The sequence below is a fragment of the Sinohyriopsis cumingii genome, chromosome 5 (genome assembly GCF_028554795.1).
Source record: "Sinohyriopsis cumingii isolate HCF-2022 chromosome 5, ASM2855479v2, whole genome shotgun sequence".
Classification (NCBI taxonomy): Eukaryota; Metazoa; Mollusca; class Bivalvia; order Unionida; family Unionidae; genus Sinohyriopsis; species Sinohyriopsis cumingii.
Window position 1 is genome coordinate 150,035,116 of NC_142965.1, and position 27,005 is coordinate 150,062,120.

Sequence of the window (27,005 nt, forward strand, 5' to 3'; positions counted from 1 at the left end):
TATCATCAACTATCTTGATAATCGCAAATATCTATTCAGAATAAAATTCGTCGTGTTGACAGAAGCAGATGATTGGATTATCCGTGACAAATATGATCCTGTCCACGGTAATAAAAAAAACTGTCGTACTAAGTAAAGATTCCAAACCAGGTCTATTGACTGGCATTGACAAACCGTATTATGAATGAGCATATCCTGTGACTGCGGTTATTTATGGAATCTATGTGATCAATGAAAAACCCAGCGTTGATAAACTAGCGCCGATGAAATTTTCAAAAATAAATTGTGTAGCTGAACGAGTAACAGAACATTTTACCGTTTCTACTCTTGGAAACGGTCTAACGGATAAAAGACGTAAAATAATAAACACGTGGGGAGAAATGGTTAAAGATACCGGTGCGTCTATTAAAGATGTCGCTGAGTTAGGAAAAAAATTAAAATTTCCCATAACCGTAGCGACGATAACAGCAGAGATTTTGTATGAATCAAAATATAGATCAAAAGGAGCTTCGATCGAAATTAATGATCATAACGCACACGCGTGGACTAACGCAGTAACAATATTTCCACAAGATCGAACTGTTAAATGTTATTCCGGAGACATGTTTGATTTTATTAACGAAATAAGTAAAAACGATCCTGTGTCAGTATGGTTATTTCAGTCTTGCGTGGAAGAAAAAAATCAATTTGATCAGTTTGTGAGATCAAATGGGGTTATTTATCGAACAAATCCTCTTCACGAGAAAATGAAAACTCTTGCACTGCAATATACTGATGACACTGACGAATTATTGAGCAACTGTTTTACTGTTCCGTCAGTTGCGGCTCATTTTGCTAGAAAGAAAAATTCGTGGAAACCAACTCGGTTTGATTTTCTCAATGACATAATACTGAGTTGTGTCGAATATGGACACGGCGGACTATGGAATACTAAATACAATCACAGAGATGTTATTTCAGTTGATATGGTTGCGTGTTATCCCGGAAGTTTTCTTGGATACGGAGATTGTTCTGTGTATTTTGAGCGATTCGGTCATCCGACGCACGAAATGACGCGAGTATCGATAAATAGACCATTACCGGATTTTGACCTGACTGGATTTGCTCGTATCGAGTCATTCGAAATGTCTAAAGGACTCCATGCAATTTGTTATGTTTGGTTTGGAAAACATTTTTCAGAAAAAATGTGGACACCAATAGTACTATTACGGTATATGCTTGATTGCATGATGTTAATATCGCTGACGATCAGCGAAGCAATTATATCATATCGAAAACAAACCGAAGTTTGGTTACCACATTCGAATGAAACCGATTCGAAGGATCTTGGTAGAAAAATAATTGGCAAATTTACCCAAGGAGCAGCATATGATCACAGACGACATTGTACAAGATTGATCATGGACGACGCTGAGTTAGATTTTATAATCGCTGATACAACGAACAAGAACACGTTTGTAAGTCGAGAAACAGTTTTCTTGTCAAATGGAAATAAACTAGGTACCATTGTGAGCTACATGGACGGTGAGTCACCTCAGTATACTCATTTAAGATCATCAATGCTCGCGTATGTTTCAATAAATCTATTATCGATGATAAATAAGGTTTCTACGCATGCCGTCAGAGTTGCTACTGATTCGTTTTATATAAGTAAAAAGCATTCAATACTGTTAGAAAAATTAAACATAGGCACTTATGCATCGTGGGGTTCGTGGAGAATAAAAAAGGAATATATGCTCGATTATTCCGAATCCGCTGATGTTGCGGTTAAAGATATTTACTGTAAAAAATATCAAACGTTGACAACTTCGTTGTTACCATCGGTATACAATCCAATAACTGGACACAAAACGGTTTATCTAAACGGACCTGGGGGTTCTGGTAAAACCACTCGAGCTATCGAACTATTTCAGAATTCAGATATGATCGTGCTAACACCCACACATAGACTCGCGCGAGAGATGAAACAACGCGGTGTTAATTCCTGTACTTATCACAGCTTTTTTCGATAGAAGGGTGATACATGGACATCTTTAAGGATGAGCGAGAAATACATTCCAAGGATTATAATATGGGATGAAATATGCACTGTACAGCTAGAAACACTAAAAACATTTCTTGATTGGTTGTTAACAAGAAATACTGCCGTGATAATGTGCGGCGATCACGGTCAACCACCACCTGTAGCTGGACCATCTCCACATGGATGGCTAAAAAATTTCGTTGACCACGCTAAAGAAATGACTGATGATCATAGAGCACTTGATGCAGCGTTGAAGGAATTTAAAAAATTAATCAGACTACAACCGAATAAAATACAGTGTGAAGTAATGCGCGAGATAATTTCAGAAACACCCATGAAAGACTTTCTGCAAACGTGGCGACCAAACGATTTGATAGTTGCGAGTAGAAAGATAGTTCGTGACACACTTCAGCGGGAGTTGTTTCAGTTACAACTAGAAAAGTTTCCAACGTTGTCAGTTCCGTTATGTTATCGACCAGCAGATACGCGACGGCAAAATATCGACGTTGATATACCAGGACCCTTGACTCACTCAAGGAGGAAACAGAATCTTGTATTGAATGATATTGTTGCAGTTGATGTTGATGTTGTTGAAGATGCTCTACGTGTTGATAAATCCCCGTGGACGCTTGGATACGCGATGACGATTCATTCATCTCAGGGATTAACTATTACTGATACAGTTGTTTGGATCGTTGATGATCACATCGAATGGTCGAACTTGGTTTATCTTGCAGTGTCTCGAGTTAGAAAAATATCTCAATTGAGACGAATCGTCATGGACTCGTCAGTGGTTAGTGATGATGATGATGACGGTGATATAATAATAAGAAAAAAATTATCTGGTTATAAACAGTGTGATAAAAAAAATAATCGAGAATTTGATCTTGACACTAACGTTGTCATTGCGCTGAAACAGCAACAGAATAATCATTGTGCAAGTTGTAATTGTATAATGTTATGGCGGTATCTGAAAAATGATCCAAGACAATTTACCATAGATAGAAAAAATAACAATCTTGGTCATACACAAGAAAATATCATGTTGACCTGTCTTGAATGTAATCGACGTCAGGGTGCTGACACCCTTGGCGCTAGTTAAGTGATTTGTGTGGTAATTGTGTATCCGTGGGGATTACTTGTAATTGTTCACGTACAAATCCGCGTTGAGGAGCAGCCGAATCTAGTCTGTAGATTGCGGGTCTACCTGAGGATCTAGTTACGGTGGATATCTTATGTGTGGTAACACTCCAAATAGGATCAGTCGCTCTTTTTTTACCACCTTCGAGTTCGCCGGGCTCATATAAATACCTTACAGTGATATTACCTAACACTGGCTGTGCTGAAAGATCACGTCGTTGTGTAGGTATGTGCGCACTTGCAATTGCATTAATAGGTTTCATGTTGGTCGTTCGAGTAATCTCATTATTTAACGCTGCTATCACATTTGGTAATCTTGCCACCCATTCACGAGATCTCGTATCCTGAATAAATTCCTTCGCGTATTGATATCCAAATAACCGCTCAGCAAGTGTTCGATTAAATCGCTCAACAATTGCCTGATCACGATGAATTGCAGTATGCCCTCGTCGTATTTTGGTATTATGTTGTTTCATCAGCGATGATACTGGACCAAGAAATTCCTTGCCAGGATCAACCTGTAGCAGCAGTGGCCATCGTAATGGTCCTCGTTGATAAATTCGTTTAAACGCGTCGGCTACTTCAGCAGCTGTTTTAGTCGTTAATGGTTCTGCTTCTTTATATCTACTTGCAACATCAACAACAGTTAGCGCGTATTTGTACGTTTTTCTACGTACAGTATCATATGGTAAAAACAGAATATCAGCTTGATGAACTTCATTAGGAACACTGACACTGAAATGTGCAAATCGAATTTGCTTAGGACGTGGTAGATAAATTTGCCATATTGCCTGCCTGGACAACCACGTTTTAGCAGTAGAATGTTTAACCGCTGCTGCATCAGCGAGTTTACTAATTGCTGCTTTACCCTTCCAGTATCCAATTGGTGAATAATAAATCGATTCCATTTATATATTAACAGCCCCTAGTGCTAATTTACCCTTCATCGCGGATCTTACTAACCAATTAGCTAATTTTTCTTTGATATTTTTATTTTTTATGGAATTTAACGCATGAATTAATTTCACATCTGCAATATGCCTACGTTGTAGATCATTGCTTTTATACGCAACATCATGAGCATTACAAGCTCGATCAATAGCGTTTATTGGTTCCTCGCCTGGTTTTGGTTGATCCTGATTATCAAGCCTGATATCGAGTCGAGTACCAGGACCGCAATAATTATATCCTGGTAGATGTTTTTCTCCGCTGTATTTAGCCCACGGAGTACCTGGAAACTTTTACATCAAATTAGCAATATCACCACCGCGCTTATTAGGTAAAAACGAAAATTTATTTCTACCGCACACAGAACATTTTCCACCATACGCTATTTTTATATTTTTTGTTATAACCGTAGCTAAATCAGTGGTTGGAGTTTTAACTTTACAGCGTAAACAATATAAATTCATGTTATAATATATATGGATATAATTGATTTCTCAGCAACTCGGCAGCGAGAGCCAGTTAAACACCATCCTGCCCTACCGAATTCCATTAGAATGATTATGATAGGACCATCTGGATCGGGTAAGACGCAGTTATTACTTAATCTGATAATGAGATGGTTGAAATGGGATAAGTTGTATTTGGTAGCACCATCCGCTGATGATCAACGAGGTTATGAAGTATTAAAAGATTTTAACGAAAACGCGCGATTACTGGACGAAGATAATGATGTTATAGAGTTTATAACAGATATTGATGAAGCACCGTCCGTTGATGTTTTAGACGGATTTATTAATAATTTAGTTGTGTATGATGATGTGATGCTAGATAAACAGTCAAATCCAGCTAGGATTTTTTCCCGTGGTAGACATAAAAATACCGATGTTATTTATGTTACTCAACGATACACACAAATACCAAAAGTGATCAGAGATAACTGTAATATTTTAGTTGTGTTTAATGGCGTAGACACACGTTGCGAAATATTCATCAAACCTGGTGCAGCGGTGACATGGATTTAATTAAATTCAGAAACTTCTTTTCACGAGCGCAAACTACTCCGCACGGGTTTATAACAATAAATTTGCACAATCCTAGAACAAGATATCGTATTGGACTTGATAAAATATTTGGATAGATTAATAGCAGCAGAGGGGGCGATGACCTCAATTAAGGCGTAATTAGAAAAAATCACCAACGACAGAGTAATACGTCGACGCTTTTTATTTTTTTCGATCGTTTGTTTTCGACGTTTCGACGCTTTTCAGACAAAGGTCTGTTCGCCCCCTCTGCTGCTTTCCTCCACCATTAATACTGGCCGCCATGTATAGCCTATCTTGTGCTGAAAAATGTCGTTAAACCCTATAACAACAACAACAACAAGATTTTTCCAAGGGATAGACAGACGGACAGACACGATGCTTCATATACATCCCCGCATCACTTGAGATGTGACTTTCAATCGCACTTCAGCTATATCCTTTTCGGTGAAACTCGGTCATATCAGATACCTAGAACTTGGTCATATAAGATACCTAGAACTTGGTCATATAAGATACCTAAAACTCGGTCATATAAGATACCTAGAATTTGGTCATATAAGATACCTAAAACTCGGTCATATCAGATACCTAGAACTCGGTCATATCAGATACCTAAAACTTGGTCATATAAGATACCTAGAACTTGGTCATATAAGACACCTAAAACTGGGTCATATCAGATACCTAGAACTCGGTCATATCAGATACCTAAACCTGGGTCATATCAGATACCTAGAACTCGGTCATATAAGATACCTAAAACTGGGTCATATCAGATGCCTAAAACTCGGTCATATCAGATACCTAGAACTCGGTCATATAAGATACCTAAAACTGGGTCATATCAGATGCCTAAAACTCGGTCATATAAGATACCTAGAACTTGATCATATAAGATACCTAAACTTCGGTCATATCAGATACCTAGAACTTGGTCATATAAGATACCTAAAACTCGGTCATATCAGATACCTAGAACTCGGTCATATCAGATGCCTAAAACTCGGTCATATCAGATACCTAGAACTCGCTCGTATGAGATACCCAAAACTGGGTCATATCAGATACCTAAAACTCGGTCATATCAGATACCTTGAGCTCGGTCATATAAGATACCTAGAACTCGGTCATATAAGATACCTAAAACTCGGTCATATCAGATACCTAGAACTTGGTCATATAAGATAGCTAGAACTTGGTCATATAAGATACCTAGAACTCGGTCATATCAGATACCTAAAACTCGGTCATATCAGATACCTTCAGCTCGGTCATATAAGATACCTAGAACTCGGTCATATAAGATACCTAAAACTCGGTCATATCAGATACCTAGAACTTGGTCATATAAGATAGCTAGAACTTGGTCATATAAGATACCTAAAACTCGGTCATATCAGATACATATACGAGTTACCTCTTCCTCATCGTAACAAAAGTCATAGAATATAATGAAATAAACCCCAAATACAATTCACATGCAATTGCTGCATATACAGATAGAACCTGCTGAATACCAAGGAAACGAGTGAAACACTAAATACAAAGAAAACTGCACGGTACAGTTAAGGGTAAACACCAAATACGATCATACAACAATGGCATATAATAGAAACGCTACCGCCTATAATGCCAAAACGACCACTCATATAATGTATAAACCACCACATATAAAGTAAAAAAATCGCATATAATGCATAAACCATAGCATATGATGTATAAACCATCGCATGTAATGTATAAACCATAGCATATAAACAAACCATCACATACAATGTATGAACCATCGCATACAATGTATGAACCATCGCATATAATGTATAAACCATCCGATATAATGTATTAACCATCGCATATAATGTATAAACCATCCGATATAATGTATAAACCATAGCATATAAATAAACCATCACATACAATCTATGAACCATCGCATATAATGTATAAACCACCGCATATAATGTATAAACCATCTGATATAATGTATAAACCATCCGATATAATGTATAAACCATCGCATATAATGTATTAAACATCCGATATAATGTATAAACCATCGCATATAATGTATAAACCACCGCATATAATGTATAAACCACCGCATATAATGTATTAAACATCCGATATAATGCATTAACCATCCGATATGTATAAACCATCAAAGATGTCAAAACTAGTGTACACAATGTCTAAACCACGTTATATAATGTCTACACTGCTGTACACACTGTCTGAATAACCGACTGTAACGTCTAAGTCACAACATATAATGTCCAAACCACCGCATACACGGTTTAAACTACCAGATATAATGCTTAAACAACCGCATATGGCTAAGCACGTGACATAATGTATAAACTACCTCAATATATTGTTTACACCATAATGTCTAAACCACCGCATTTAATCTCTAAACCACGGCATTTAATCTCTAAACTATGGCATATGTGTATACTATCCCATTTAATATCAAGACCATAGCATATAATGTACAAAATGCCGTATACAATATACACACTACCGCATGTAAGTGTAAAAAAATCACAAATAAAATGTCTATATCTCCGCATATCACCGAATATCTTATATAAAACACTGTAAAAGTTGTTCCATGGCATCATTTAGAGGAATCATTTTGTAGGATTCATTTTATCAACTGTTACTTACAAAACTTGACGGTATAAGCACAATGTTTGTCACTAACTCACAATCATAGACAACACTGTATACATCAGGGTATATGTGTACGATTCACATTTAATGGAAAGTGGCAGTTTTCTTAGAGATGTTAGTATATAGTTATAACTGCAATCAAATAATGAATGAAACAAGCAGACAAACAATGAAAGAAACAAGCAACCAAACAATGATAGAAACAAGCAAACATTCAGATCAATGTATTATTCTCCTTTCTCCCTTTTCAGAAAGCATGTGTAATGTAGCTATCGTATGATCTGACGGGACAACAATGGCAGAGATGGAGAGAAAGGACCACACTTTTCAGGAACGCGAGAAACTGACTCGACTCCTGACTATCTTTGACACAGGACTAGGACTTGGCATAGGAGTAAGTAAAATATAATACAGCCTTCTTGAACTTCTAGATGTACTGTTAGGAGTAAGTAAAATACAATACAGTCTTCTTGAACTTCTAGGTATACTGTTAGGAGTAAGTAAAATATAATACAGCCTTCTTGAACTTCTAGATGTACTGTTAGGAGTAAGCAAAAATATAATACAATACAGCCTTCTTGAACTTCTAGATATACTGTTAGGAGTAAGTAAAATATAATACAATACAGCCTTCTTGAACTTCTAGATGTACTGTTAGGAGTAAGTAAAATATAATACAGCCTTCTTGAACTTCTAGATGTACTGTTAGGAGTAAGTAAAATATAATACAGCCTTCTTGAACTTCTAGATGTACTGTTAGGAGTAAGTAAAATATAATACAGCCTTCTTGAACTTCTAGATATACTGTTAGGAGTAAGTACAATACAATACAGTCTTCTTGAACTTCTAGATATACTGTTAGGAGTAAGTACAATATAATACAGCCTTCTTGAACTTCTAGATGTACTGTTAGGAGTAAGTAAAATATAATACAGCCTTCTTGAACTTCTAGATGTACTGTTAGGAGTAAGTAAAATATAATACAGCCTTCTTGAACTTCTAGATATACTGTTAGGAGTAAGTAAAATATAATACAGCCTTCTTGAACTTCTAGATATACTGTTAGGAGTAAGTAAAATATAATACAGCCTTCTTGAACTTCTAGATATACTGTTAGGAGTAAGTAAAATATAATACAGCCTTCTTGAACTTCTAGATATACTGTTAGGAGTAAGTAAAATATAATACAGCCTTCTTGAACTTCTAGATGTACTGTTAGGAGTAAGTAAAATACAATACAATACAGCCTTCTTGAACTTCTAGATGTACTGTTAGGAGTAAGTAAAATATAATACAATACAGCCTTCTTGAACTTCTAGATGTACTGTTAGGAGTAAGTAAAATATAATACAGCCTTCTTGAACTTCTAGATATACTGTTAGGAGTAAGTAAAATATAATACAGCCTTCTTGAACTTCTAGATATACTGTTAGGAGTAAGTACAATATAATACAGCCTTCTTGAACTTCTAGATATACTGTTAGGAGTAAGTAAAATATAATACAGCCTTCTTGAACTTCTAGATATACTGTTAGGAGTAAGTAAAATGCAATACAATACAGCCTTCTTGAACTTCTAGATATACTGTTAGGAGTAAGTAAAATATAATACAATACAGCCTTCTTGAACTTCTAGATATACTGTTAGGAGTAAGTACAATATAATACAATACAGCCTTCTTGAACTTCTAGATGTACTGTATATAATGCGCACCCAGATGTTATCTTGGCAACATTATTAAATTTGAAATAACAATTGTTCCAAAGGATTAGGATATATATATATATATATATATATATATATATATATATATATATATATATATATATATATATCAGTTTCATTTCATTTTGACGTCAATTTCACAACACGTTCAACCAGTTTATTCAATTAAACGCACGACGACTATAGAAAGGTAAACGCCATGCAAGTCATGTAGGTGTTCAAACACCGACTATTTCAGGAATGGGTGTCATTTTTTAGGATTTGATTCTACATAGCTTTAAATGGCAATTATTCACCTTATTTTGGATCCTCATGCATCCATGTTTCTTTGGAAAATCATTATTTATACTCCCCGAGAAGTAAGACGGCAAAATCAATGTTAAAGTGCGTGGACAGTTTTGGACGAGATCAAGCTAAATGTGTGATCCATTACAACCTAAATGTGTGATCCATTACAACCTGAATTGAACGTCACGCACTGTGATGTCACAATGAAAGCTACGCAAGTTGATAAACAAATTCGTGCTACATTATATTGTGACAATTAATCTCGACATGCTCTTTCTTAACCCAGTTTAGTACATGGCCACCGTTATAAAAGTTCATAGAGATTTATAATCTTCGTCCGGAAGATTTTTGATTTAAATTAAGGTGCAGATCATTCAATAATTAGCAATGAATACACTTTTTTAAAGCTAAATTATCATTATATTTTCAAAAAACAATTTATATTTAAGATGAGTACAGGTGCATGCATTGCCTGTCTGACCTTTATTATAATATTCTCTTCTAATCTGGTCATTTGTGTTTGAGGAAGCTGGAGAACCTTGACTAAACCACCAATACCGTATAAGCGATGGCCTAACTTTGCACATGCCAGAGACGTTATCAAACCTGGAAATTAAGTGGTGCAAATCGAGCATGCTACCAGAGAACTATCTAATTTAAATGAAACTCTGCACGTTGGTGGTTTTATCAACAGTGGTTTTAGGTTCATCCTTTGAGTGGATTTGATGGATTCAGTTGAACCCCAATTTCCAGGTGAAACAGTGTATCTGTCAGTAAAAGAGATATAAAAAATTGCCATAGTATGCTTTGTAGAGTGAATCATAGGAGTCAAATTTATATACATGTTCATGACATTTTAATTTCAGTGCATGTATTATGGTTATTTTTTAAGGAATATTTTAAACACATAAATGCATTATTTCCAGAATGAGGAAAACCAGCCTTCTCTTCATACGAAGGTAAGACAAACAAGTGACGTTCCATATCTATTCTTACGAGTTAAACGTTAGATGTCGCTTTCAATCTACCACTGTGGCATCGTTTGTTGTCTTTGTAATCATACTTGCTACTGTCAAATACACATTTATCACAGCTAAACATCCGTCACCATTAATTGCACCAGCAGTTCTTGATATATCATACAGGATTGATACAAGATTATGTCTATGACCAATCTTTTGCTATTTTATCCCAGATATCGCCATCTTTCACATGTCATGTCCCAGATATCACAATCACTCACATGTCATGTCCCAGATATAACCGTCACTCATCTATGTCACTCTTTGTGATAAATAAAATCACGTTAATATCGCATTCACTATTTGTAATTGGTTTTCGTGCAACCATCTTTATCACAATCTGCCATTCTTTATCACACCATCCCCGTTTTAACATCTGTCACTCCTTTTCACGGTCATTCACTGACACAAGCTCCCTTGACAAATACCGGCTTTGTACGTGTGTGACACCACCCTCCTCATTTTCATACCCTTTACTCCAGTAGAATGCAATCTCATACATAGAACAGTACGGGGTTTTTTTTGGCTCCCGTCAAGATCGTTATAGCAAGGGGCCACTGTATTCTGATCTGCTGGCTTAGTATCTTGAACGTATCTGGATTCATGCATCTGGAAGTTAGACATGACTTATTTGCGGGTAGATACAGTATTGAATTGGGACACCTTGTCACTTCACTTTCCGCTTTACATTGTATATCTGCCACAATAAGATCAGAGGGAGGGCACATATATATGTTTACGTTTAAGGGCAACTTAGCACGATAAAAGGAGAATTCGATAAATGTAATAAAATATACCGTTCCTAATAAATTTTTAGTATGAATTGCAACATTTTAGAAAATCAAAGATAAATATGTTAAAATTATGTTAAAGGTGTATAATAAAACAAAGGTAATACATATGATATCTTTGATACACCAGGGTATATTTGGCCGAATGTAAGGGTGGGATTTGCATCATAAAAAGGGGTCGGAATTTTCATCAAGCATGGGCCTATCATTGGATAAACATGGTAATTGACTCAAATGTTTTTGCTTTTGTAAAATGTTGTGGGCTTCTCATCAAGCAGGGGCTTATCATTGGATAAACATGGTAATTGACTCAAATGTTTTTGCTTTTGTAAAATGTTGTGGGCTTCTCATCAAGCAGGGGCTTATCATTGGATAAATATGGTTATCGACTCATTTTAAATATATGCTTGACGAGCAATTAGTGATTTTTGTCATATATATATATATATATATATATATATATATATATATATATATATATATATATATATATATATATATATATATATATACACACATTCCTTCATAACCCTTGTCCTTACCTAACTACAGTTGATATACCCCGTGGGTATTTGTTATGAATGAGTGCATTGTAAATCAATTAGGTTTCACATGCACTGCAACAATTCTTTGATTGTAGATAAATATATAACACGAAACGTAATTTCAATAAGTCCATTGTATGAATCTCACAATTATCAAAATGTTTAATCTTTCTGGTCACAAATCGCTTTCTACCTGCTTCATAGGATTTTTATAATATCTTACTGTATCTAGGTATGCATATACTTATCCGTAATTTGTAAAATATGATAGTCACTGTGTTACTAAACTGATCATGAATGAAACGATTGAAAGACATTACCAGCTACATTACTTATCCATTTTTAAAGACATTACCAACTTCAGTATTTATACCATTTGAAGACATTACCAACTACATATTTATACCATTTGAAGACATTACCAACTACATTACTTATACCATTTGAAGATATTACCAACTACAGTATTTATACCATTTGAAAACATTACCAACTACAAATTTATACCATTTGAAGACATTACCAAGTATGGTACTTATACCATTTGAAGATATTACCAACTACAGTATTTATACCATTTGAAGACATTACCAACTACAGTACTTATACCATTTGAATACATTACCAACTACAGTATTTATACCATTTGATGACATTACCAACTACATATTTATACCATTTGAAGACATTATCAACTACGGTACTTATACCGTTTGAAGACATTACCAACTACAGTACTTATACCATTGAAGTCATTGCATACTGCATTGTTATTGCTATATGAAAGCATTACCAGCTACATTGCTTGTATCTTGCGAAAGCATTGCTAACTATATTGATTATACCATTTCAAAACATTGCCGACTACACTGCTTATACCACTGATTACATTACCAACTACATTGCTGTGCCATTTGAATACATTACCAACTATACTGATGTGCCATTTAAAGATATCACCAACTGCGTTGTGTATTCCATTTCAAAACATTTCCAACTACACTGCTTATACCACTGATTACATTACCAACTACATTGCTGTGCCATTTGAATACATTACCAACTATACTGATGTGCCATTTAAAGATATCACCAACTGCGTTATGTATTCCATTTCAAAACGTTTCCAACTACACTGCTTATACCACTGATTACATTACCAACTACACTGCTGTTCCATTTGAACACATTACCAACTATACTGATGTGCCATTTAAAGATATCACCAACTGCGTTGCTTATACAATTTCAGAACGTTACGAACTACACTGCTTATACCACTGATTACATTATCAACTATATTGCTGTGCCATTTGAAGATATCACCTACTGCATTGCTTGTAACATTTGAAGACATTAACAACTACGTTGCTTATACCATTTCAAAACATTACCAACTACATCGCTTATACCACTGAATACATTACCAGCTATAGTGCTGTGCCATTTGAATACATTACCACCTATACTGCTGCGTCATTTGAAGATATCACTAATTGTATTGCTTATACATTAAAAGCATTAACAACTGGGTACATTGCTTACACCACTGAATACATTATCAGCCAAATTGCTTATATCATTTGAAGACAATACAAACTGCTTTGCTTATACCAATGCTTATACCATTGAAAACATTACCAACTACACTACTTATATATTTGAATACATGTCTCTCTACATTGATTAAACCTTGTGAAGATATTACCGTCTGCATTGCTTACATGATGTGAAGACATTACCATCTGCATTGCTATCATGATGTGAAGACATTACCCTCTACATTGCTTACATGACGTGAAGACATTACCAACTACATTGCTTACATGACGCGAAGACATTACCATCTGCATTGCTTACATGATGTGAAGACTTTACCATCTGCATTGCTTACATGATGTGAAGACATTACCATCTACATTGCTTATATGATGTGAAGACCTTACCATCTACATTGCTTACACGACGTGAAGACATTACTATGTGCATTGCTTACATGATGTGAAGACATTACCAACTACATTGCTTACATGACGCGAAGACATTACCGGCTACATTGCTTACATGATGTGAAGATATTACCGTCTACATTGCTTACACGATGTGAAGACATTACCAACTACATTGCTTACATGACACGAAGACATCACCATCTACATTGCTTACATGATGTGAAGATATTACCGTCTACATTGCTTACATGATGTGAAGACATTACCATCTGCATTGTTTACATGATGTGAAGACATTACCATCTGCATTGCTTACATGATGTGAAGACATTACCATCTGCATTGCTTACATGATGTGAAGACTTTACCATCTGCATTGTTTACATGATGTGAAGACAGTGCTAACTATATTGCATAATATTTGAAAACTTTACACGTTACCAACAAAATTCAGTGATTTTCCATATCTAAATATGATTTGTTACAGAATATAGAATCTGCTAACTTTCACCTGTTTTGCATTTTATTGTCTTGCCCATTAATTTAAAATATCCAATCGAACATCAGTTTATTAGTCTAGTCTTTGTTTTAAAAGCATGATTAACACGACTGTATTGATTGCATAGACCTTGGTTGTGCCACATGTATATATCGTTATGGTTATTGATTTTAGATGTACATATCATTATGGTTATTGATTTCACATATTTTCCATCTCTGTTTGCCTCATGTTTTCAGTATTATTTATTTGACAGTTTGTTCTCAGCTTGGTATAAATGGGGTTTTAACTTCTTCCGGCTGCGTAGTAGTATTCCATTTTAGTTCCATAAGATTAAACTTATGGTTAAAGGGAGATAAAGCATAATTTGACCTAATTACCACGAGACCTAATCGATATTTTGTTGCTTTGACCCTCGATTCGGATTTTCACCCGTGTGTCTGTCCGTCAAAAGTCAGTTTTAGCACAACACTTATTTAGTTTAGAGTAATGAAATTTGAAAGACTTTGTAATGGTTATTATTCATGACCTGATTAGATTGTCGGACCACTGCAGCAGGTTTTTTTTATACATTTTGAAACTTACAGGACTTGGACTCCTTTCTGTAAACAAAAATCTTACCACAGGTGAGCAAAACTCTCTTGAGGTAGGCAATGAAAATTGGTAGGCGTCATTGGAGTACTGAGGGTAAATGGCACCCGGGGCGACGATGATGGCCCCACGAACATTTTGAACTTCAGAGTCTTTGACCTAAATCTTGTCAGCGCGATAAATAAAAGCAACATGAGGTATACAAATCAAAATTGGGTACATCTTTGTATACAGAAATATATGACCTGCCTAGATTTAGATTCCCTATTTAACAAAATATAATTTTTTAGGCTTTGGAGATGGCAAGATGGGTAGCAGTTGGCTCATGTGCTCTGCAAACAGTTTTTAAACAAATATTTTAAAGTGTGAAATGTAGCATGCGATATCAAAATAGATACCTGTGCCATATTATGACGTCACAACATATTAGCGTTTATCGTTATATTGTTATTGGTAACTTATTTTCAGGTTACAATTATTCAATTGTCCAACGATTTATTTTCTTTTTTAATATTTCTTTATTTCATCTGATAAGAAAATCTGACATGTGTGTTCATTTATAGTGTAATCTATCAACCAGTATGACATATGTGCTCATTTACAATATAATTTATCAACTAGTCTGACATTTGTCCTCATTTCAAATGTAATTGATCAATTAGTCTGACATCTGTGCTCATTTCGAATTGTAATTGATTTAGTCAAATAATTTGATTAACAGAATGGCTGAAAAAATAAGAAACGTATTTAACAAGTTTTAAAAATTTTAATATAGAATGAATGAAAATTTAATATACAACTGGTACAAATTAAATGTACAATGAGAACAAATTGCATGTACTATGAGTACATGGCGCCGGCAGGATTTTTTGCGGCGGGGGGGGGGGGGGCAGTCAGTCACGGCCGGGAGAGTTAGTTGCGTAGTTCCATGCGTAAACGCGGGAAATTTAATTTGCGGTATGATTTCCGGGGTGGGGTCACGTGACCGCCTTGAACTCTTCTGCGCGCCCATGAATGCGTACAAGTGTAAGCTCGTGGACTAATAATATTACGTGACTTCCTCATAATGTGCACTTCTAACTGTAAACAGATTAGACTGACTAAGATGTTTTCTGATTAAGATCATGTGAAGTACAACGTGTCTACGGATTAATTTTCTAAGATTACATGAAGTACCACGCGTCTACAGATCACTTTTCTAATTAAGGTAACATGAAGTACCACGCGTCTACAGATCACTTTTCTAATTAAGGTAACATTAAGTACAACGCGTCCACAGATCACTTTTCTAATTAAGGTAACATGAAGTACAACGCGTCCACAGATCACTTTTCTAATTAAGGCAACATTAAGTACAACGCGTCCACATATCATTTTTCTAATTAAGGTAACATGAAGTACAACGCGTCTACAGAGAAGGATCCACAGTATTCATTCTTCATATTATTATAAATTAACAGCATAGACCCTGAAATACAACAAAGACCCTGATATACAACATAGACTCTGATATACAGCACAAACCCTGATATACAATATTAAAATATTAAAATTATTTTATCATGACGTTATTAGTTTCTATTTATAGCAAGTTTAGGATCGTAGTGCAATATACTGCAAGTTTTATGTGAAATTTGTTAACAAATTATCAGGTTTATTTTCGCTATTAAATGGAAGTGGAGCAAGGTGGCTAACCATTAAGTATACCTATATTTGAAAATGTGTATTAATGCAAAGTCTAGATAGACTTATGTTTGAATTGAGTGGTTGTTTTACACTCAGCAACGCTCTATGTAGATTATTTAGAGTCATAATAGTTATAATTATTATTATTATTATTATTATAGAAAAGAATTTCTGTAGTTTTGTCATAATAATGCGTCGGTATGTAATTAAGGTTATTATACATGTTGATTCTGTTTTCGCTATAGTATATTGGTACTATTTATTATACATGATGATGTCTGACTTAGCTTTAGTATATTGGTACTATTATACATCTTGACGTCTGTTTTTGCTATAGTTACATTGGTATTATACATGTTGATGTCTGTTTTTGCTATAGTATATTGGTATTGTTATTTGTTTCATTATTGACCGCATCCAAGATGTATTCAACCCTCAGCATTAAATGATAACGATACATCAGGCATGGTTGGTGTTACGTTCGAGAAAATCACGATTTACTCGGCAGAATTTAGCAACAGCTTCTTTCCAGCACGGCATGCTGGTATTGAGACACGTGTGCGTTTAAGAAGCATTTTTAGAAAGGATATGACAAAATGAGGATCGCGCGCTTACAACCCCACGTGTGGATATTGCAACGACTACGGTACTATTAAATGGACTGACCAGAAAAGCTTATAACTGCAGAGCGTAGCCTTTCCTAGCTAATTCCTGTTCTTTAGACTCATCTTGTATGCAAATGTAAACAGAATGGCTTCATCGTGAACGTGTCTGATTGGAAGGTTTTCGATGTTTCCCCAATATCGATCAGAGATTTCGTGTATAATTTATGATCCGATTCAAGTGGAAATTAGTTCAAACTATAGGTGGTCTCACAAAGGGCTTTTATTGCCAAATGACAACTTCACGAAGGGCATTATAGCAAACTGCCATATTTCAATGAAATTTTAATTTTACAAAATTACTACGTAGTGTCACTCTGGATTTCAGTTTTGTTTCAAAAGATTGGCAGAGATGGAAGAGGTAAGATTAATATTAATGAATTAAACCAAATTTAGTCATTTTTATTTATTTTAAAAATCACAGTTTTATTGACGTTTCTTCTTAGGAATTTAATGTTGTGATCAATTTTCTTATTCTCGTTTTTTAATATGTTACAATTCGGAATGTTAGGCAGTGTTGCTTATTTTATGTTGGCCTGCTGGAAAATATTAGAAAACACCTGTCATGAATAAGTACATACATTGACAAGTTTGGAATTAGATTAAATTTATTTTCAATAATAGAGTATAATAGGTAAATACTTCATTTGTTTAAGTCAATCTTGAAAGCAGACACAGATCTGTGATTATAAAATAACTATCTTAGTTATATTTTAATCTTTTTATGTATTTAAAGAAATTATTTTGTAACATGACGTCAGGGTGGGGAAGTGATGTTGTGTATTGCGTGCGAAAGCGTACTCTTTGCTATCAAAATGATTTTGAAATTTTGAAAAGTGTTATATCTTTCCTGACAAAACCCCTTCGATACCACCAGGGTCTAGCTCCAGAACTCCATCGGGGGAGGGAAGGGGGGCATGGTGGCCTCCACACCCCAGAAAGGAATAACAGTCTCTTTTTAAATTTCAGATACTTACCCGTGTAACTTTAAATACAAATTTTGACTAAGAACCTGCGTTTTAGATTTAACTTATATAGATATTTAATGTGTAATATCAAATTCTAACTCGGGGTCAGATTATGGTCATTCTAAATTTCTTTTCATAAAGTTTTCGAGTCTTCAAGTCTTCACAATTCTGAGCACAGGACAAGACCACGCTGTGTATAAAATCAGAAGCTTTGGAGAGAGAGAGAGAGAGAGAGAGAGTGTGTTTATTGTATCCGAAAAGAACTATAATATGCAAACCTTTATCAGGGTCAAGGTAACAACTGTGTTTCACTCAGAGGTCATCTTTGTTTGACGCCCTCACCCAAATCTTAAGTAAAGGTTATCGGGTGGACCAAAGTATGCCTGCCCATCAACACGAGTTTAAAAAGCATGGCACTTCAAAAGGTCAAGGTAAAACGTTCCTCTGGTGAGCAACCTTTTCTAAGTTACGATACAATTTTAAGTAAAATTTGAAGAAGAGAAAACGAATTAAATTTTTTCAAAACAATTCTAACTTATTATAAGGAAGGATTCCAGTCATAGGTTGAAAGATTTGGGCCAAAATGTCAAGATTCAATGTAAAACAATTCTACCTTATTATAAGGAATCCAGTCATAGGTTGAAAGATTTAGGCCAAAATGGCAAGATTCAATGTCAAACAATTCTACTTTAATATAAGAAATCCAGTCATATGTTGAAAGATTTAGGCCAAAATGGCAAGATTCAATGTCAAACAATTCTACCTTATTATAAGGAATCCAGTCATAGGTTGAAAGATTTAGGCCAAAATATCAAGATTCAATGTCAAAGAAGCGAACTTACAGTCACCTTTATAAGAACTTTTTTTGCATGGATTTGATTAATGATTTTCATCGACCAATCAATGCATAATAAAGTGTTTTGAAAATATCAACTGTATCGTATATTCCATTACAAGAATTATGTATTTATCATTATGTATTTCCCTTCTTGTAAGACCAACGTCTTTTACACTAACATTTTGGTTTTATAAAAAAGGATGGCCTACTATTAGGGAAGCAAAACGATTACAATTCACTTGTACTATTTTGGTATCGAGGAAGGTGATATTTGAACAAGGTGGCCTCTCTTGAAAGGGGCCGCTCAAGATGGACATCTTTGTAGTAATACCGTTTAGGTTGTTATGAATTTTAAAACAGTGGGGGTTATCAGAACACATGGTATTACCTGCCAGTACCAAAAATGTTTAGGGTCAAATATTTGTTCAGAATTACCATTTTTGGTTGTAATCTTGATTAATGTTCGTACTAAAAGCTGACGGCATGAAATGGCCATTACTATAGTGGTAACATCAAATGGTCATATTTTATTTGTCTGTGGTTTCTTGATAAATTATTCACTCAAATGTGGACAGTAGCTAAATTTTCCAAGGTGACGGAAGTTAGTCTGGATGGTATTAGACTGTGAAAAGACCATGTTAAGTTTTGTGTTGTTCTAGATGGTATTAGACCTTGTAAAGATGGTGTCAAGTTGTGTGTGCCTCTTAATGGTATTAGACTGTGTAAAGGCAATGTTAAGTTTTATGTAACCCTTTGTGGTATTAGACTGTGAAGAAAAACCATGTTAATTTTTGTGTCACTCTGCATGGTATCAGACTGTGTAAAGGCCATGTTACATTAGACTTGTTGATTATGCTTACCAACTATTAGACTTGTTGGTCATAACAAACGAACTATTGATCAGGGATCTCTGTAGTACTAGTCTTTATTTTCATGCACTCCAGCTGGTGGTAGTGGAGAATTAGTTTTCCAGATTGGCTGTTTAGTAATTGCACATATTGGTCTCTCAGTTTACAGACTTATACGGCACCGGATTTAATTTTCAAATCCTACACTAACAGGATTTAGCAAACAAAAGTTATGTGTGTGTGTGTGTGTGTGTGTGTGTGTGTGTGTGTGTATATATATATATATATATATATATATATATATATATATATATATATATATATATAGAGAGAGAGAGAGAGAGAGAGAGAGAGAGAGAGAGAGAGAGAGAGGTGATCTTTTAAATGCCTTTTGTGTTCTTTTTATAACTCAATGGGTTTGCCTTTGGGCAGCATCAGTTTATATTAAGGGTATGGAGGTATATATTAGTTAGCGGATCGAAACCAGTCTATAATTATATAGGTGCAGATCCGCTATAACACCTGTCTGTTTAGAGAGTTAATGATTTGAAAGAGTTATTAAATCTGATTCAATATTTAAAATAATGACGTTTGTTTTATATGAGGAGAACTGATGAATGACAATGGAATATTTTGCCACTATGATGGTCACACAGTTACATCTCTTTGTCAACAGACATTCTTTATTTTATGCTCATTTTTGACTCCGTTAACTTTACAGTGTCAGAATCGTGCAGTATTTTACGATACCGAACACCTTGATATTGCACTCAGGTGCACGAAACTTTTGCCTAAAAATAGTATAGATAAGTAGGTACTACTTTGTAAACAAACCATGTTATACTCGTGTAGTAGATGCTTTAGGTTTTGGTTAATTAGATTTGTTTATGAATGAATTGAACGAGTTGTTTCGTCAATTTGAAGGTATAGATGATAAAGTTAACGAAGTGGACGAGTTCACTGAGTCAGAAACGAAACTTTCAAACAAGCAAACGAATGAATGTGATATTAGCAATGTCAAAAAACATATGTGACAGACGCAGTAATTGAAAATACCGTTTTGACCATTGACCCAATAATCCAGTCCATCATAATCAGAAAAATAAAATTGTGTTGTATCAACAAAGACTCAAAATCCACGCGCATTCATTTAAAATATGACTCTAAATTTCAAGATTAAGTAGACCAGAAAGACAATTATTCGTTTTGAAACTACTGTCGAGCTCGCGGCGAAGTTCAAAGGTCGGTGGACGGTGATATGTTCGAATTACTGTTGTTATTGTGCATTGATGAATCCACGGTTGTGTATTTATTTTTTAATGCAGCATAAATTCAATTACTTTGTTTCCTGTAGAGCAATTTTTTTAATAATAAGGTCTTAGGTAGAATAAGAAAATGAGTATTTAATAAAAATGTTACTGCATTTGTATGGGAAACTAGGAACTCGTTTTCTCAGATAAATACTTCACTTCCAAAGGTCGTGCAGTATTAATCCCCAATAGATCGTTCACATTACCCTATACAAATGCAGTAGCCTTTCGATATTTATCCAATTATCCAAGCATTCGCTTACGGCTATGATAATCATTTTGCCCATGTCATCAGTGTATAAAAGCAAGATCTCAACGTTTTTCACACTTATAGCACTACACCTCTATATATCACTAGAAGATTCGATCTTATAATACACATCCTGTTATATGTCGAGTAAAGTCATGGATCCAATGTTCTGTCTTCCAGTAAAAGCATATGTTGCACAAAAGAAGTCTATCTACCGAACGAATCAAACAATTTATGCAAAGGTCTGGCTTTTTCCAAGGACCCAAAACAACATTCACTATCAACTGAAATGTTCTCAAACACGTAAACACCACACATAATTTACCATAATCACTTAATGATTACACGTCGCGAAACTCACACTTGCATGGTTTATCGTACTTTACATTGTTGTAAATCTTTCCAAGACGAATATTAGTACTTCACGCATTGCATTAGAAAATATGACCCAAACATTTAATACAATGAATTATTCCTATCTCAAATTACTAAACACATAAGCCAAAAAATGTTCAGAGAATTCCCTGTGCAAAGTAATTAGAGAGGGTCTCATTTACGAAACTAATAAATGCTGTAATAAATTCTCGTGAATATTAAACATTAGTACGTCTGCTGCCATACTATTTCCTAATTAATAGGGTCTAGAAATATATTTCCAACATCGACTGCTCATTATCAACAATCACTGAAATCTAACAAAGATAAAATTACAATATATATTTTCATCATTATACGGCGGTCTCACTATAAGGCGGTATGATCCATGGATGCCAGTGGCACCATTATATTGAGTGCGATGTTCGTGTTTACTTAACTTTATCTATATATCCTTCCAACACTCCATAACTATAAGACCCTTTATTACATATCCTGTTGTAAGGCGAGCAAGAGCGTGGATCCCATCTATTAATCTGCAGTTAAATTGTTTGTATTATTGTTATCATTATTATAAGGCGATATCACTATAAAGCGGTAAACTTCATGAATACAGTGACAGTGTTTTAATGAGTGAAACTGTACCTAATTTTAAAGATAAATCTTTTTGTATTAATTAATATCTAATTTATAGTCATGGTGTGTAGTAACAATTATTCATTAAATTCTTATAAGTTTCTTCACAGCTATGCATTATTCTTTTGTATAATACACATTAAAAATTTTTATTAATTTCAGAGACGTGTAACAATCGCAGATACCAGGCAGAGTGTGGAATCTAACTCATCTACTCAGTTAACTCAGAAGGTTAAGACTTTCTATGTTGACTCATGGCCTGAAGTGCAAGTAAAAGGTTAGTTTACAGTAGTGAAATCTCTCCTGCTTGGAAGTCCATGAAAATTTTAAACTTTTCTGCTAAGATGCGATACATGAAAGCCTGTCTCAATCGAGCATCCATCTCTCGGATGTGAAAAGAATGAGCTACTTAAAAGGTTTGATTTTGCTTAAATTCTAGAATACAGGTTCATTTTTACAAATGGTGTTAGGGACCTCAAAAAGGTTATGTTTGATGTTAGGGACTTCAAAAAGATTATGTTTATTGTTAGGGGCCTCCAAACAGTTATGTTCAATGTTAGGGGCGTCACAAAGTTTATGTTTAATGCTAGGGACCTCAAGAAAGGTTATGTTTAATGCTAGGGACCTCAAAACGGTTATGTTTAATGTTAGGGACCTCACAAAGGTTATGTTTAATGCTATTGACCTCAAAAAGGTTATGTTTAATGCTAGGGACCTCAAAACGGTTATGTTTAATGTTAGGGACCTCACAAAGGTTATGTTTAATGTTATTGACCTCAGAAAGGTTATGTTTAATGCTTGGGACCTCAAATCGGTTATGTTCAATGCTATGGACCTCAACACGGATATGTTTAATACTAGGGACCTCAAGACGGTTATGTTTAATACTAGGGACCTCAAAAGGGTTATGTCTAATGTTAGGGACCTCACAGAGGTTATTTTTAATGTTAGGGACCTCAGAAAGGTTATGTTTAATGTAGATGAGTGATTAATGAAGGAGACATTCAAGATAACTTTTGCTGTATTATCACATAGTCGGTACACTTTGCCTGTAGTGTGTGTAGTATTTTTGATATTATAGCATGTGAGCATATCACTTTATCTGTTTCTGATTGGTCTAAATAAGTGCATGCAATTATTGTGCAGTATTCTCTTTATTCATTGGCTGCGATCATGGGGAAACCTTTTTAACCCCGCTTTCTGAAAACTTTTGTTTTCATTGAACATTTTTGGCCACCATTTGTTGACGGGATATTTGCAGTATTTGATTTGGAACATTATATTGTACAGAAGACGTAAACAAATCTCTGTTTGAGTCGCATTTGCATCACATATTTACCGCATAAATATGCTGTGGTCGGATAAAGTTATGTTTCAACGTAAACACTGGTACTGTGTTGTTTAGGCTAACTCAGACCGGTATTGTGCACAACATCAAGCAATGTGACAATTAAAGTAAATAATTTCTACTAAAATCAAATTATGTGATAAAAAGAATCTCAAATGGGTAATGATTTAATATTAAATTTAGGAAACTCGTTAAATAATGTCCAGCTTTTTCTCGTTAAGACTCGCAAAAGTTGGATATTATTCAACACGTTTCATAAATTCAATATTAAATCATTACCCATTTGTGTAATTGACTAACATGTGGAAGAGAATATTAGATCCGTTATATTCTGAGCCATTTCATGCTAATCTCATTCAAAACACAAATTTTTAAATGATGAGAAATTTTCATTTTGGCATTTAAAATAATTCAAATTAGTTGCACAGTCACTTAATTTTTTCATTGATAATAGTTTAAAACTGGCACATTGACCTTACAAGATAGATGCACAGTACAGAAACCGGAAGTGGCAGGAAAACTGGTCATTCGAGGATTTTGTGCCAGGTGAACATGTTTTTTATCCAACAATTCCTTAAATAAAAAATTGTAGTGATGTTTTAGTTTCAAGCTTGTTGAGTTTGTAGTGATTTATCATTGTGACTTAGCAAATGCATCACGCATCAACAAATCACTAATGCTTAATTAGCAATTTAGAAAACGTTGACTTATTGCTGTACTACTTCAATTTTTGTTTTGAAACGTGGCTCGATGTTTAGACAGAACTGTAAATTGTATTTATTAATATTTAGAAACAACGCGTTTGTACTGTTGTGAGTGAAAAATAATAGCATACTAGTATATGTATGTACTGTTGTGAGTAAAAAATAATAGAATACTAGTATACGTATGTAATGAAAAAGAAAATAGAATAGTATTAAGTGCTTTGTGTGACATTTTGGCGACCCGTTACTTCCAGAATTTATACTTTTAGACTCTAATAGTGTCTCCTTGATATCAATAAATATTTTTAGTTTACTGCTAATACAGATTTACTGTAAACAAGTACATGGTTCACTGTAGAGACCGTTAATGGGGTCAAGTCTTTAGAAGTCCCTGTGTTGAGTGGTTTACCGAAGAATACCAGTATTATCATTTATTTTGAAGTGCATTCAAGCCTTTCTTGTTTCATCTACTAGAGAGATCTTCACCATATTTAAACTTCATATCATAAATCTGAGAAATATCTGGACCGGAGATAAAGTAATAACTTACAACCACATTTATTCGCTGGTGCCCTGCCTGTATTGGCAAACCTGTATCATAGGCAGGTAACTAAAAAAATCTACGCCTCCAAATTGGTTAACCTATGACGTAACACGCACAAATGTGACGTCATATCCATAAAGAATGGTTTATATACTTACTCTTGAACTGCACTGATTGGTTGGTAGCCTCATATTGGCGGGTGCATAATTGAATAAAAGCATACTCCTCGCTGTGCATTACCTCCTTTTAGAAGAATAATACCACTGCCACAGCGAAAAAGAATGTACTAAGGTTTAGATGAGCCTGGGATCAAAACAGCCTTCAGGCAACGTATGTTCTGAAAGTGTATGAGGATATTAGGAACTACCTCAACTATTTCTGCGAGACAAACATATGACTCGAGTGCATGTCGGAGTAGCAATTTACACAGAAACTGTACATTTCCTTCGCCGGAAATTTCTCCGCACAAAAAGTAACCTCATTATTCGAACCACATCGGCAACTTCTACACTTTATTTGATTTATGAATGATCAAAAAGGCACGAATGAAAATAGTGGTTCGATCATTCGTAACTTGGTAGTGGTCCGAATGACAGCTGTCGACATACATTCCACGAATGATTCGCAGGAGTGTCCTCAAGGATGCGAATGCGTTGATGAGCGTTGACAGTAGAGAATTCTGTACTTATACCTGTGAGCACGGGAATTGTGAAGCCTTTGTGAGAGAACCAGTGTACTAAGCTTGTGATGCTATGGTCTTTGAAAAGGGTCAAAACTGTCAGTACCGTTGCAAATCCATCCAAATATTATCGAACGGTATCCTGTTACGGCTGCAATGCAAAATTGTTAACACTGACATCGTCGCAGCATTATTTATATTTGTTGCATGAGTGTCGATAAACTTTTGCAAGATATTTCGCCTAATGTTACGGTGATATTCACTAACTCTTGCGATGTTATTCAAATACATTGTATGTTGTTGTAGCAGTTTATTTTAACGGAACAATGGTAATCTTAGCGTTGGTACGATATAAATAGTAGTTTATTTTAGCGGAACAACGGTAATGTTAGGGTTGGGACGATACAAATAACACTTTCTTTTAGTGGAACAACGGTAATGTTAGCGTTGGGACTTTACAAATAACAGTTTATTTTAGCGGAACAATGGTAATGTTAGCGTTGGGACGATACAAATAAAAGTTACAGGGGTACCATTAATGTCGCACTGGTAAAAAATATAATTTTAATGTTATGACGATAAAATTACCACTGCAATGATGACATTAATGATAAGTGGAACGACGGTAATGTTAGCGTTGGGACGATACAAATAACAGTTTATTTTAATCGAACAACGGTAATGTTATCGCCAGGATGATACAAATAAAAGTTACAAGGGTACCAATAATGTTGCACTGGAAATTTTTCTTTTTTAATGTTATGACGATAAAAATTACCACTGTAATGATGACATTAACACGAATGTAAAAAATGGCCATTTATAATCTGCCCTCGGGCCTATCGTTATTATTACGTCATAGTAATCTGTAATAGTAACAATGACTAGATAACGTGTCATCACTAACAGCAACGTAA

General features: G+C 34.9%; 1 protein-coding gene across 3 annotated transcripts in view; it reads left to right on the plus strand.

The window, feature by feature from the left end:
• Positions 1 to 27,005, plus strand: part of LOC149800448 (inactive ubiquitin carboxyl-terminal hydrolase MINDY-4B-like) — a 145,935-nt gene that overhangs the window by 23,777 nt on the left and 95,153 nt on the right. For 2 of the 3 annotated variants that reach the window (XM_089960068.1, XM_089960071.1), the window contains exons 2-4: positions 8,079 to 8,221; positions 10,767 to 10,799; positions 22,976 to 23,090. In XM_089960068.1, the coding sequence (XP_089816194.1) occupies positions 8,123 to 8,221; positions 10,767 to 10,799; positions 22,976 to 23,090 (247 nt within the window). In that variant the 5' untranslated portion in view covers positions 8,079 to 8,122. The remainder of the gene's footprint in view (positions 1 to 8,078; positions 8,222 to 10,766; positions 10,800 to 22,975; positions 23,091 to 27,005) is intronic. The other variant, XM_089960069.1, reaches the window with a different exon arrangement.